This window comes from Pleurodeles waltl, chromosome 7 (assembly GCF_031143425.1).
Source record: "Pleurodeles waltl isolate 20211129_DDA chromosome 7, aPleWal1.hap1.20221129, whole genome shotgun sequence".
In the NCBI taxonomy this organism is placed as follows: domain Eukaryota; kingdom Metazoa; phylum Chordata; class Amphibia; order Caudata; family Salamandridae; genus Pleurodeles; species Pleurodeles waltl.
This window is the reverse complement of record NC_090446.1, coordinates 468216299-468229686: the sequence shown is the minus strand read 5'-3', so window position 1 is coordinate 468229686 and position 13388 is coordinate 468216299. Positions and strand designations below refer to the sequence as shown.

At 43.6% G+C, this 13388-nt stretch overlaps 1 protein-coding gene across 2 annotated transcripts in view; it reads right to left on the bottom strand.

Moving 5' to 3' along the window:
* Positions 1–13388, bottom strand: part of GDPD3 (glycerophosphodiester phosphodiesterase domain containing 3) — a 148944-nt gene that overhangs the window by 56841 nt on the left and 78715 nt on the right. For both annotated transcript variants that reach the window (XM_069244061.1, XM_069244060.1), the window contains exons 5-7: positions 11908–12026; positions 8663–8752; positions 1582–1715 (exon numbers count right to left, since the gene is read on the bottom strand). In XM_069244061.1, coding sequence (XP_069100162.1) covers positions 1582–1715; positions 8663–8752; positions 11908–12026 — 343 coding nt within the window. The remainder of the gene's footprint in view (positions 1–1581; positions 1716–8662; positions 8753–11907; positions 12027–13388) is intronic.

Below are 13388 nucleotides of genomic sequence, written 5' to 3'. Positions count from 1 at the left end.
GGTGGAAACTGGACTCGTGATCAGCACAACGGCACTGAACTCAGCACCACTGTGGCTGTCCACCACACTGACCACGCCATCCCTTCAGGAATCATGTTCCCAGGCGGTGGTGGCAGTCCCATGGCAGTCCGACCGTCAGGATCATAATTTGGTGAATTGACCGCCGGGAGTACGGTAGTCTGAGCACCACAGCGATTCTGGCGGACTTAAGACCACCAGACTCAGAATGAGGCCCCATGTTCCTGGCAGTGGCGGCAGTCCCCTGGTGGTCTGACCGCCAGGGTCATAATTTGGCAGTCGGACCTCCAGGTGTGTGGTGGTCTGACCGCCACCATGAGTCTGGCAGCCTTAATACCGTCAGACTCGTAATGAGGCCAGAGAGCTGAGAGACAATTTAGTTCTTAACAACTGAAATAGAAATAGTTATTATTATTACCCTGCAGTATCACGCCATTTATTATTCTCAAGCAAAGGCTTATCTTTCTGTCTGTTTAATAGCTAGTTCCTAAGCCCAAGTACCACTTTACCAGATTTGAAAATCCAGAAGCTACCTTCCAAGAGACAGATGCACTTAATCCGCTTGTAGTTATAAAGCCTGTGATGTGCACAATCACATTGTTTGTGACAACAAAAACACCATTTCTACTGTATTGACCCATTTAATGAGATGGATTTTTTTTCCAATTCATAAGATAGGTTCCTCTACCTGTACTGAATCACAAATTGGAAGGGTCTTAACGTGGGTGTTCATTCCAAACTGCGATTCAGTATAGAACGTATCAATGGTTTTGCAACCACTTTTCCAGTTACAAACTATTCATCAGTTACACACTCTTAAAGGAGATGATGACTAATTCACAAGTTGTATGATTGGGCATACAGAACAATTTTTTTCCACACTAGATGGACCCTTTAAAATAGCAGTAATTGTTTTTACTCGTAAAATTTTGTGTGCAGCGCACATTAATCTACCACAGTACAGAGAGGCCCCAGGGAACTGAACAGGTCAAGAGGGGTGCCTGGGGACAAGGCCTGGTCAGTAGTGTAGCAAATGGTGTAATGAGGCCTAGCATAAGCAAGAAAAAGCCCCAACCCCCATACCCTCCACACACCCTGCAGTATGGACAGTACAATACAGCAGATTGCAGAGTTCCATGTGCACCTCAGGTCTCTGGACCCAAATGTAACATTGACAGCCACACTCCTAGGTGTCATTGTTAGGCCTGGTCAGCTTTTGCCCATCTAGCCAAGTGGTAAATCTGCCTTTGGACTCACCCAAATCTCTGGAGCATCTTTCATTCCACATCCCCCTCCTCTTCGCCCCACACCTACAGAATATTTACTTTTTTGCAGCTGGGCTCAAAGGGGAAGGACCTATTACAGATAGGCGGGGACGTTAAGAGGTGAACTTTGATATAAGGGTTGAACCTAAACAGGGCTGGGCCTGTCAAGTTGCTGGTGCTGGCACTGTATGAGAGATTTAAAGGGACACTACACAAATCTATGCAGGGCCAATGTGTTGACCTCTTCACAGAGACAACCTACGTGCCTGTTGATTCCTGAGGGCATCACCCCACTCACCTGTTGATTATCGATGGCATGACTGTCTCCATGACGGACTCAGGAAGAGGCACAAAGGGCAGCAGGCCAGTGTAGAAGAGCAGTAGGAGCAGTGCCCCCCGCTGCTTGGTGAACATGAAAGGCATCTGGGGGTTCTGAAGAGAGGAGAAAGGGCAGGTGAGAAACTTGGGAGGGGAGGTGTACCAGTCCCTCTACCATGGTGCAGAACAAACAAAAAGGAATAGCTGTCAGGTGTGTCATGGGGAGCCAGTCTTGGCAGTTTAGATAAGAGTACATTGCACATGGAACTTTTGTTAGTATCACAGTGACATGTTTTTTATCATCAGACTTTGACCCAGAGCAAGAGAGAAAGAAGCACTGTAGGAAGTTGGCTCTGTATATACTATCTCCAAATGAGAGATAGTGTGCACAGAGTCCAAGGGTTCCCCTTAGAGGTTGATAGTGGCAAAATTAGATAATACTAATGCTCTATTTGTGGTAGTGTGGTCGAGCAACGGGCTTCTCAGAGGGTAGTGTTAAGCATTCGTTGTACACACAGGCAATAAATGAAAACACACACTCAATGACTTAACTCCAGGCCAATAGGTTTTTATATAGAAAAATATTATTTTCTTAATTTATTTTAGAACCACAAGATTCATAATTCAAGTAAGTACATACATTGTGAGGTACTTGGCATAGATAAATATGGAACTTTGAATTAAAACAGTAATGTACACAGTTTTGGCAAAAATGGCAATAAGTTATTTTAGAATTGGACACTGCAAAAATCAACAGTTCCTGGGAGAGGTAAGTACAAGTTAGTTTGGCAGGTAAGTAAAGCACTTACAAGTTCAGACTCCGGGGCATAGGTGGCCAACCGTTGGGGGTTCAAGTCAACCCCAAACACCCAGCACCAGCAACACAGTGCCGGTCAGGTGCAGAGGTCAAAGTAGGGCCCAAATAACATAGGTGCCTATGGAGACCAGGGGTGCTCCGGTTCCAGTCTGCTAGCAGGTACGTACTTGCGTCCTCGGGGAGCAGACCGGGGGGTTTGTAGAGCACTGGGGGGGTTGGGGGAGTCACAAACAGGCACACAAAATACACCCTCAGCAGAACAGGGGTGGCTGGGTGCAGTGTGCAAAGTAGGTGATGGGTTTTGCGTTGAAAGCAATGGAGGGACCCAGGGCTCTCTCTGGCGATGCAGGCAGGATACAGGGGGGGCTTCTCTGGCCAGCCACATACTAGGCAACGATGTTAGCCACCTGCTGGTCACTCCTGCCCCGGTAGTTGGTTTCTCTCAGGCCTAGGGGCTGCAGGTGCAGTGCTTCTTCCAGGCATCCGGTTCTTTGTTACCGGGCAGTCAGGGGGAGCCTTTGGATTTTCTATGCAGGAGTCGCCGTGGGGGCTGTGTCCGGGGGTGGGCATCTCCACTAGCTGGAGTGCCCTGGGGCGCTGTAAGAACCAGGCTTGAGCCTTTGAGGCTCACCTCCAGGTGTTACAGTTCCTGCAGGGGGAGGTGTGAAGCACCTCCACAAAGGACAGACTTTGTTACTGGTCACAGAGTGCGCAAAGGTACTCACCCCATGTGGCCAGAAACCCGCCTGGATGTGGCAGGCTGGCAGAAACTGGTCAGCCTAGCACTAGTATTTGGGCTGGCATGCAAGGGGCACCACTAAGATGCCCTCTGTATGCATTTCTCAATAAATCCCACACTGGCATCAGTGTGGATTTATTGTGCTGAGTAGTTTGCTACCAAACTTCCCAGTATTCAGTGTAGCCATTATGGAACTGTGGAGTTTGTGTTAGACAAACTCCCAGACTATATACTCTTTATGGCTACCCTGCACTTACAATGTCTAAGAATTGGCTTAGACACTGTAGGGGCATAGTGCTTATGCAGCTATGCCCTCACCTGTGGTATAGTGCACCCTGCCTTAAAATGTTGGCGCTACTCCTGAAGAGTACAAGGGGCCCATTCTAAATAACGGAAGCCCCCTTTTAACGCCTGCCCTGAGCAGGCATTAAAAGTGCAAAAAATGGTGCAAGGAAATCTCATACATATCCTTGCGCCATTTTTTCGGCCCTCCTAACATGGGAATGCCCGCTTTGCATACATTATACCTGGCCCAGGCATAATGTCGGGCAAAGGGTTACAAAGTGGTGCAATGCATACACTGTGCCACTTTGTAAATATGGTGCGAGGATTTTGGCCTCGTTGGGCCACATTAGCATTGAAAAAAATGACGCTAATGTGGCGCACGGGGCTTATAAATATGCCCCTTTGGGTGGAAAGTGTAGAAAATGTATTGAAAATCGATTATTAAACACATAACAACTGTATAGTTTGTAAGAGCTTGTGTGTGAATAGCAGAGAGAGATCTTAATATAAAAAGCCCTTCTCCACTACTCACTTTTTGAAAGAACAGAGCAAACAAGTTTCACACATTTTTCAAATATATAAAAACAAATGAAAAAAAGTTAGTTTACCTCAAACTTAAATCTATTTTTCACAGTAGAGAAATGTATTTCTATATTTCTTATTTTATTAACATGGCTTAAGTTGGGTAAAATACATTTTCCTCCTTGTTTTACCATGGTGTAAACCTTATGTTTAAAGCAAATTTCGTTTGCTTCATTCTGTAGCATATAAGGAACGAAGAGCAAGGAAACAGGTTTGATCTATGTTTTTTATCCCAAGCTGAAGCTTTTCAGGTTCCTCTAAGTCACCTGACTGTGTACAAGGGTGTTTTTTTTAATCAATATTCTACCGGAGAGCCCCTGCTAGGTTGCATTCCCGCCCAATAGCAATATGGAAGAATATTACACAAATGCCCTAAAGGAGGGGTGGTTGCAACCGGCAGGTGTGCCTGCTTTTTCCTGCGCCGCGGCACTTTGGTATTACAGTCGGGCTACAAAAGGTCATGCTCTGGAAGATGAATCATGCTACTTGTAAATGTGGGCAAGAGTGATTCAAAAGGGACATTCCATCCATTGTACAGGGGCATGGCCCATTGAAATTAAGGAATCTTTCGTTTTTGGGTCATATCACAGGGGTGGGCACAGATGCAAAGAAACAATCATCAGACACACTGACTGTGGGTCACAAAGCGGTGGCGCACAGCCACCAAGGCAAATCATTGGGTGGGGCAAGGGCATCCTAGGGAGCTCCCAGGCATTCCCCGGCAGGCAGGTGCAGTAAATCAGTGCAACTGCATGCAGGGTGTTTCCTGCCCCCCCAAGGTGGCCGCCTGCAGTGAGGGTGGCCCAGCAGTTTCAGGCAACCTATCCCTCGTTCATTAATGCGTTGATCAAAGTGCAGGCGCAAGTTCGCCTTCGGCCTAGTGGTTTATGATGTCATCAGGAGACTTTGTTGGGAACATTACACTATTTATATATATATATATATATATATATGTTACCTAGTGGGTGGCGGTCACACTAGGCAGTTATAGTTAGGACCTAGTTTCCATAGGAAAATTGTTTTTTGATTTGTCTATATCTTTGATGAACCTTAACGAAATTTTGGGAAAAAAAAGTGTCACGGTAATTCTTGTTGTGCATAGAACGTTTTGGGGTGATCCATCAAGCGGGGGCCGAGAAAAAGGGCGCTGAAAAAAAGGTTGTGTTTGCCATATTAATTTCCATAGGATTGTTTAGACACAACTACAGGCCGAACCACTGGACGGAATTACTCTAAATTTGGCAGAAAGCTAGCTGTCGGTACGTAAATCACACTTTTGGTTATTTTGAGTAAATCCGTTCAGTAGTTTTGAGAGATGTAGGGAATTCAAATTTGAATATCTCTGGCCACGAAGTATTTGAGAAAAAAGACGAGCTTGTGCAGGGAAATGCACAGCTCAGATTGGCTGCCAACACTTCAGACCAGGAGTAAAAATGAAATAAACGGAGCCAGGGTAGAGACACCCCATGACCCCTTAGTGCTGGTGCCCCCACACCCCCAGAGCAAAAAATATTTTTTTTTAAATCATTTTTTTGCCGCACGTTTGTGAGATTCGAGAATGCGCTGCAAAAACTTTTTTTTAAAACAAGTGTGAGCTCCCGCACTTTCTTTTTTTTATAAGCCCCCGGGTGGGCCAGGTACCAGGCGCATTAAAAATTTAAGGGCCACCACGTCCCAAAAGCTTTCGTTTTTTATATGTGGGGGGGCTATGGCCCCCCGCCGCCCGGCGGACCACCACCTCCTCAGGGCTTTCAATTTAATATAAATGGGAGCCCATGGCCCCCGCACACCAGGGACCACCACCTCCAGGGGGCATCAATTTTTATCTATGCAGGGCACCTGCCCAGGGAACCGCTACCTCTTCAGGGCTTACCTTTTAATAAATCTGGGGGGGGGCATGGCCCCCTGCACCCCCCAGGGCACAATGTAAAAGTAAGAAAAGGGGACCCTATGGGACCCCGAGCCCCAGGGATCACCACCTCTCAGGGCTATGTAAAAGTTGGAGGAGGGCCGCGCCGCTCCCCTCGAGGAGCCTCTGATGGCCCTGGGGACCACCACACACCAGGGCTGGCTCATGCTACGTCCCTGGGGTGCCCACCACCGGGACATAGCTGTTTGCTGTGGCTTGGCTGCAGTGCTGCAGCTGCAGCTAAACCAAAGCAAACAATTTGTATTTTGACAACTGGGCCTTAAAAGCAGGTCCCGCTGTCAAAATCCGAAGTTTCATCTCTGTCCTCTGCACGCATGCAGGTGACTGAGATTAAATGCTTCAGCAAGCACAGAACTGCTGTCAAAGCAGCTCGGTGCCTGCTGAAGCATTGGCACTGTGGGGGTAGCCTTAAGGCTTCCCCCACAGTGCGAGGTAGCCTGTAAAAATATAATAAAAATGTTTTAAAGTGGTGCCGTGGGGGGCCCTTAAGGGCTCCCTCGCAGTCCCACATTGCCCGTAAAGGGAGTTTTATTTTTTAGAAATAAAAATAAATACATATAATAATAATTAAAAATGTATATACAGACCGCTGGGTAACCCTTAAGGCTTCCCCTGCATTGCCAGATAGCCCGTAAAAAGGGCTCTCGGTTATTTTTTTTATTGTACCAAAATAATATGAAAGGGCTAGAAAAAAGGTACAAAAACAAATCCACCCCTATAGCTCAGAGTGAAAGTCACAGACGTTCATACTCAGTTATGGGGGTTTGAGTCTAACTGGCCTAATTTCCGTTTTTTTTTATTTTAAATAATTATATTTTCCAAAAAACAAATACATTTTTTTATTTTAAATTGGAGACAAATAACTAATTCTAAGTATATCAGACATCAAAGCCTTAAAAACTCTATTTCTCTCCCTCTCACATTTTTTCTCTCTCTCTCTCTCTTTCAATCAATTCTCCAACTGACACACCCACTCAGACACTCACGCACCCATTCACAGACCCACTCAGACACTCATGTAGCCACTCACAGACCCACTCAGACCCTCATGCATTCACTCACAAACCCACTCAGACCCTCATACACCCACTCAGACCCGCTCAGACAGTTACACACTCACTCACACACACACTCAGGGGGTTATTACAACTTTGGAGGAGGTGTTAATCTGTCCCAAAAGTGACGGTAAAGTGACGGATATACCACCAGCCGTATTACGAGTCCATTATATCCTATGGAACTCGTAATACGGCTGGTGGTATATCCGTCACTCTACCGTCACTTTTGGGACGGATTAACACCTCCTCCAAAGTTGTAATAACCCCCTCAGACTGTCACACACCCACTCACACCATGATGCACCTACTCACAGACCAGCACACATACTGACGCACCCACTAAAACACTGATATACGCACTTTCACATCCAGACAGACACTCTGACAGCCACTCTTACCACCAGATGCAGCCTCTCACACCTATTTTCACACCCAAAGAGGCCGTGACTAACTTCCGCCATGTTTGTGCAAAGGGCCTTGCACAAAATTGGGTTGGGTGGTTGGCCGCAGGCACTAGCTGCAAGCCAGCCCTTGCGGGCAACCCCTACTGCGCACAGGAGAAGGCAGTGTAGGGATGCAAGGTTTGGTGCTTATAAGGGGTTGGCCTCAGGGCCATCAGTGATCTCTTCAGTGATGTCACTCACCATGTCACGAATTATGTAATATGTGCATTACGGGAGCGCAAGTTATAGTTAGCTCAGGTAACTATAGCTGCTGAATTTCTAAGATTTCGTGTGAGTAAATGCAGAACCTAATTATAATGTCCATTAACCTTTGTTTTTTTCAGTGAATTTCTAAGGTGTTTTCAATTCTATTTCCTAACTATAACATCCCTGTGACCTTTGTTTATTCAGTGAACACATATATATATACATATATATATAAATATAAAAATATATATATATATATACCACAGGCAGGTCCTGGAATGATGTAGGGCAAGTCCTGTCAGAGCGAAGGCTCATCGGTGGCCACTGGATTCTGTATGTAGTACACATAGAGATATCTGCTCTGTTTCCAGAACAAAATGATGAACCACGATCAGAGCATTGAATTGCTCATGTGCTATAAGCAAACATAGAACACAAACACATCTTGGCCAAAATAAGTCCATGGTCATGGCATCATCATGTGACTAGGAAGAAGTCTTTAGTGAGCATGATAAAAAGTAAACAAAAGACTGCATAAAACATCAAAAAATCAGGCAACTATTATGCCATTTCCAATGACCAATCATAGATAACTTGCTTGACGGTGTTTTTTTCAGCATCTTTAACCAGCTCTACTGCAACCTCCTTGATCAAAGCCCTATATATATTCCATGTGAGTACTTGGGTGGACAAGTGTATTTCTGTTATGGGTTATACCAGTAATGTTCAAAGTAATGCTCCTATGTTATTTCTGGGTACCGCGGTATAAACAACAGTCATGTCACTGCTTCAAACCACGCTCTACTATGTTTGATGCCCATCTGTCCTCAATCAACCCTATTGCTACACTATGAGTTATTTTCACAGCTGCCTGGCTCTTCAACGCTAGGTGTAAAGGAAGGGGCCAGTAAGGAGAGAGAGCAGGAGAGCTAGGAAGAAAAGCAAGAGGGTACGGGCATCTCAAATGCTGGCAGGCAAAGATAGGCAGGCTGATACTCACCTCTGCCCGGCACTTGTCCATGATCCGGTTGTTGACACTGGCCCAAATTGTTCTGTCGCAGCGATGATAACGCCGGACCAGATCCGACACCTGTGGGAAGGAGAGAGCGGCAATACATCTGTACACTTATTCACTTGTAATATTAATATTATCAAAAGACGCAGTGCTAATGGGAGCAGCAGATTCCAGTGCAGTGAATGAATATTTATATATATATATATATATTTTTTTTTTTTTTTTTTTTTTCTCCAAATGGCCCCGGTCTGGGCACGCTCTATTAAGTTGGTGCTCGTGTCAGGGACGGGCCAACCCTGTATTCAATTCTACACCAAATGACACAAAGTCGCACACTGCACTCACAGGAATCCTTTTGTTTGATTTTTATTCTTTCATCAGAAAACGAGTAACCCAAACACCACCAACGCATTTCAACCAACAAGGTCTTGATCACGGTGGACAAGTGATCCATTTACACATAATTTATAGTTTCTCCTATTACATGCCGTTATGGGGCATTATGGGATATATAGTCACACCAAATTGAAATTATACCACTAAATAGTGAAAACGACTTAAACTTATTACAAACTCCACTAACCACATAAATAAAACAAGACTAAATATATATAAAAAATATTTATAAAACAATTGTTTGACCTTCTCTTATTTGTAAACACCAATTTCGAATTTTTAAGGTCTCACACAATATTTAGAAAGGGGGGAAGGGAGGGGGGAAAGAATAAAAATCAAACAAAAGGATTCCTGTGAGTGCCATGTACGACTTTGTGTCATTTGGTGGAGAGAATATATATATATATATATATATATATATATATATATATATATATATATATATATATATATGTTTCTGTTTTTTTGCTGTTGTTAACCCTTTGAAGTCCCTTTGAGGTTTCGCCCTACCAGGTTGGTTCTCTGTTGGTGGCAAACTGGTTTGAACGTGAAAGACCTTCCTGATTGGTTCAGGGGGGTTAGGGGGTGCCACAGTTCTCCTGTTATTTAATGAACGCATTAAAGTGCTCATTCAGTATAGGTCTCTTGGCACTCGATAACCAGTTTATCCAAGGAGCATAAAACAACTCAATTAGATGCCATATGCTTGTTTAAAAAGCCAAGTCCTCAGACTTTTCCTAAATGAAAGAGGACCCGTCGCAAGTCGGATTTCTTCAGCAAGGGTTTCCAACTAGTAGAAAATTTAACCGAAAAACTTTGGACTCCAGATCCGCTCTTCCTGTATTTTGGAACAGTTAATAAAGTAGTGTATGTTGCCCTCAGGTTGCGTAATGGAAAATTTTTGTTAATTTTGTCCCAAATAGATTTCGCAGCGGAATTATTTAAACTCTTAAAAACAGTGTAGCAGAGTTTAACTTGTATCCGTTGTTTGACCGGGGGCTAGTGAAGTTCGTTTAGCAGAGGGGTAACACGTGTATATCTAGGAGCCCTGAAGACCAGCCTGGCTGCTTCATTCTGTATCACCTGTATGCAGCACAGAACCAGGTAAACCAGCATATATTGCATTCGCATAGTCCAATCTAGACATAATGGATGCAATACGTGCTTCAAAAGTCATAACAGGAGTAACTTTCCTCATCATTCTCAGCAGAAACGAACATTTGGATACAACCAAGTTGACTTGGGTCTGCATTGTGAGATATCATAACTGCATATGATATACATAATCTATCATAACTGCAAGACTGTTAGCTGCCATTAAAGGAAAAAAGGCCCAAGTCATCATCCAGTAGTGTGAAGTTCTCCTGTCTACAAAAGAGGGGAACACTCAGTAGCAGGTTATGCTCCCGGTGTTAGGTGCTGTAGATAACTGAGACATTTCCTACATTCTCTGCAGGCAGGAGCATTCCCAAGTGTTCATCTTGTTGAAAAGAGAGCTGTGTGATCTAGTCTGGCCTGGGGCTCTGACGTACCTGCAAAGAGGCTTTATGGACCCTATACCTCACAGCAGAGAACACCCACAAACACACTGGTCAAAATGCAGGTGGGGTCTGTCGGGATGGAGTCACACAAATAGCTAAAAAGTATAAAATATTCTGTAACTATATTTTTAGACCTTTCACATACAGGTGACTGCATATAAAATATAATGCACACTGCTTGAAAGAAAAATAAATGTGCTAGTTAAACCATTGGTGCAACCTTGGATTCCGCAGATCCATGTACTTTGCAAGAGCCCCCTGGAGTTTCGTTACACCACTGAGCTAAACTAATATGTGTGAAATGCAGTGTTCTGCTAGGGAACTCAGTAAGTTAATATGATCACTTCAGATGTCTGTGGGCATAACTAGAGAGTCACTGATTTGAATCCTGGTTGGAGCTCTGGGGAATAGTTACTGGTATAGTGATATGAGGTCCCAGCTTGTGACAGCAAGCACCGTGTATATAGAAGTAATTAAGTTAAAAAATGTATTACACAGAATATAAGAAAAATATGTATATTTAGTAATGTGCAATCAGACCCACCTAGTGCAAACTTATTTTACAGGTTTCCCTTTAGAGGGCGCATTTCGGAATTGGTAATAAATAGTCTAACAGCGCCTCTCAAAAAGAATAGTTGATTGTTATCATGATGTTTCAAACTATTCAATCAAATAAATCCTATACTGTCTCCTCAACAGCCTTTAGATTTGCTGATTAATCATGTATACGGAGTTACATTCCTTTCAGGTATCAGGCATCCGGGAGATTAGGACTGTTTTTTCTTTGGCTGTCACGTACAGGTGACCACTTGCTTCTCTTTCAGCATGAGGCAACCCAAGATTTCCTTAACCGAGCAGAAACGGTTTCTTTAAACAATAACTACGGGAAGTGTTATGGTATTATTAAAAAAGGCTGGGAACCTTGTTCCCAATAGATCCATCCGATGTATACCTCTCAACGAACGTCCAGGTTCTGTAGTGGGTTTTGCTACACTGGACTAGGAACACTCATGAGGAGAGCCTCTTTCTGAGGGTCCTTTAGGTTAAAACATTCAGCCTTAAACCAGCTGGTCTTAACAAGCCCTTATAATCTGGAACTTTAGTCAGTTAATTCAACTGAGGTGAACCGGGCTGCAGCTCCTAGAATGCACTGGGTGGTTACATGAATGACCAAAGCAAGACGCAAGGTCATCTGCTAACTGTAAAGACCAACAAAAGAGTGACCCTGCAAGGAGAGGGCGACCCAAGCTCTCAAGCATACACGACTGCGAGTCACAGTGCAGGGACACTCACCTTTTTAATCAGCTCATCATCGTCCTCCTTGATTTCGATATTGATAGGAATATTGGGAAATTTCTGAAATACTTCCTCCAGCTCTGGAATCCGCTTGTCACATCCTGTGGAGTGATGGCCTCAAGAGAAGACAAGGAGAAAGGAGCTTTAGAGGAGGCAAGAAGCACAGAGGGTGAACACGAATACGGGAGAAGGAGAAGTGTTTAATAATGTAATTGTAGTTATATAGTGCTTATACCCCTGACGAGGCGTTGAAGCGCTTTTTGGTGAGTAGCACGCTACTCCGGAACCGAAAAAGGATTAGTGGTGGATTGGTTTAGGGGACTGTGAGGTAATTTAAGTGGTGGGCATGCAAGTCTGTTTGTCGGATTGAAGAGGACAATGGAGGGAAAGTGGAGGGAAGAGTCTAGGAAGTGTTATTTGTGAGATCATAGTAGTAAGAGGAGGTTCAGGATGCGTCAAAGGAGGGATGAGGAGGGTAGAGTCTAGAAGGGAAGTGGTGGTCATAGTAGTAAAACGAGGGTTGGGATGAGTCAAAGAAGGGATATGTGGGAAGAGTTTAGAAAATGTTATTTGGGAGTTCATAGTTGTAAAATTAGGTTTAGGTGAGGCAAGGAGGGATAGAGGAGGGAAGAGCTTAAGAAGTGTTATTTTAGAGATCATGGTAGTAGAATGAGGTTCTAGAAATAGGAGTCAGAGAGTGGAGGTAGAGGATATATTGAGGATACATTGAGAGAGGTATAAGACGAAACAGAGTAGTGCATTGAAGAGAGTTAATTGTTTTTTTTTCTTCTATTGTAGGAGTAAAGTGATAAATATATAGATACATGACTGCATTGAAGAGTTTACATGTATAAGGAAGGTAATATTTGAAGATATAAAGTTGTTTTGTTCAAACGCAGACTTTCAAGTGTTGCTGTACTTGAAGCTAATTTATTTGTGTATGTTCATAAATATTTATTTATTTTATTCTATTTTTTATTTTCCTGAATATTTTAATAGTGAAGCACTTGTAGATAAATTAGTTATGATAATGTTTACATATATTGATAGATTAAATAAAACAGACTCATAATAATCTAATCAAATAACATATGAAAAGTATGCAGTGGCTTATTTACATGTTCAGCATAAAATTGTATATGTAAATTTAACCATAAGAAATATATACATTTGATAAGCAGCCCCAAAGAATATCATTTGTACAAAGAAATATGAGATCGAGAATAAATGAGGAAACAAAGAGTAATAGATGAAAGAGTGGCGAAGGAGACTAAACGTAGCAGAAGGGCCAAGGAGGATGGGGAGATAGAGTGCTGCATGGAACAAGAAATACAGTACGATACACTGGCAAAAAATGGAGGCAAGGAGGTCAGAAGGGTAAATTAGTATAGAAAAAGGTGAGAGGTACACAAGGGTACTGACAAGACGAAGTGTGGGCCTGGGAGGTGAAGCCGGATCATGGAGGGGACCGCAACTAA